This window comes from Gadus chalcogrammus, chromosome 13 (genome assembly GCF_026213295.1).
Source record: "Gadus chalcogrammus isolate NIFS_2021 chromosome 13, NIFS_Gcha_1.0, whole genome shotgun sequence".
NCBI lineage: Eukaryota > Metazoa > Chordata > Actinopteri > Gadiformes > Gadidae > Gadus > Gadus chalcogrammus.
The window spans coordinates 3,507,040-3,508,992 of NC_079424.1; the positions used below are offsets into that span (position 1 = coordinate 3,507,040).

Here is a 1,953-nt window from a genome sequence, read left to right on the forward strand (position 1 = left end):
CCCCCCCCCCCCCCCCCCCCCCCCCCCCCCACCCCCCCCCCCCCCCCCACCCCCCCCCCCCCCCCCCCCCCCCCCCCCCCCCCCCCCCCCCCCCCCCCCCCCCCCCCCCCCCCCCCCCCCCCCCCCCCCCCCCCCCCCCCCCCCCCCCCCCCCCCCCCCCCCCCCCCCCCCTACCTCTCCTTAACGACGTGTCTCCGAAGAACGACCACCCTCTCTCAGACTCCCTCAGGCCGTGAGTAACTCTGGGGGAAAGTATCTGCTTCTTGAACTAATAAGGTAGTGTAGAGCACTGACCCCGGCCTCCTCGTCCCTGGGGGCCCGGCTCCCTGCCTCCTGTCCCGGCCTCGTTCCCATGATACCCCCCCCCCCCCCGCTGGGCCCGGACACAGCTCCAGAGGCCCCGGGGGTATGGGGCCAACAGCTGCTTTAAAGGCCAAAGAAGGCCAAAGGGGACATTTTCCCGGCGTCACACACACACACACACACACACACACACACACACACACACACACACACACACACACACACACACACACACACACACACACACACACACACACACACACACACACACACACACATTCCACACGGGGTCGGCTCGGCTCAGGAGGCAGTGCTTGTTGACTTGTAACCGGAAGGTTGCTAGTTCGATTCCCGGCTCCTCCTCGCTGAGTGTCGAGGTGTCCCTGAGCATGGCACCTCGCCCTGACTGCTCCCGACGAGCTGGCTGTCCCCTGGCGTTGGTGACTCCGCTGTCGGTGTGTGTGTGTGTGTGTGTGTGTGTGTGTATGAACAGCTGTAGGTCGCTCTGGATAAAAGCCTCTGCTAAACACACACTCACTCACTCGCTACGTAAAGCGCTTTGGGTCCCGACTCGGGACCCAAAGCGCTTTACGCACTGTAGAGCCCTGGTCCCGAGAAAACACAATATAAACGCCATTGATTCTTCTTCTTATGATCATACGGAGCTACAGAGAATAATGTTGATGTGGAGACAGAGAAACGAGTAGTGTCGTTATACTATCAGGCCGCGGCCATGTGAAGCTTGACCTTCTGTAGCAGCAGGCCGTGGCTATCAGCAATGTCCAGCGCGTCAGAGCCACTGAGATAAGCGGGACGGAAGCCAGCCTTGGCCCGACCGACGATTAGATGGGCTGCTTCAGGGGCCTGACACTCGTACTGTCAACTCCACCCGTATACTGTCCAACCCTTAGCTCCACCTCATACTGTCAACCCCGCCCTTTATACTGTCCAACCCCGCCCTTTATACTGTCCAACCCCGCCCTCCACCTCCTATTGTCAACACCGCCCTTTAGACTGTCCAACCCCGCCCTCCACCTCATACTGTCAACCCCACCCTTTAGACTGTCCAACCCCGCCCTCCACCTCATACTGTCAACCCCGCCCTTTATCCTGCAACCCCGCCCTTTATACTGTCAAACCCCGCCCTTTATACTGTCCAACCCCGCCCTCCACCTCATACTGTCAACCCCGCCCTTTATACTGTCAACCCCGCCCTTTATACTGTCAAACCCCGCCCTCCACCTCATACTGTCAACCCCGCCCTTTATACTGTCAACCCCGCCCTTTATACTGTCCAACCCCGCCCTTTATACTGTCCAACCCCGCCCTCCACCTCCTATTGTCAACCCCGCCCTTTATACTGTCAAACCCCGCCCTTTATACTGTCCAACCCCGCCCTCCACCTCCTATTGTCAACACCGCCCTTTAGACTGTCAAACCCCTTCCCCCACCTCATACTGTCAACCCCACCCTTTATACTGTCAAACCCCTACCTCCGGCTCAAAGTGTCAACCCCGCCCTTTATACTGTCATAAACCCTGAGGGATATCATCCACTGTAAAAACAAAACTTCTCAAAACGACTCCGCTCCTCAGCGCCACATTCTAACTGTCAAACCCCCGCCACCACTATCCAGGACACCTCCACCAG

General features: G+C 59.5%; 1 protein-coding gene across 1 annotated transcript in view; it reads right to left on the reverse strand.

Moving 5' to 3' along the window:
* The window catches only part of LOC130402274 (lysosomal protective protein-like), a 6,408-nt gene extending 6,054 nt beyond the window's left edge, over window positions 1-354 (reverse strand). Inside the window, exon 1 of the mRNA XM_056606419.1 lies at window positions 295-354. Within this exon, the coding sequence (XP_056462394.1) occupies window positions 295-354 (60 nt within the window). The remainder of the gene's footprint in view (window positions 1-294) is intronic.
* Between the last annotated feature and the right edge of the window lie 1,599 nt (window positions 355-1,953).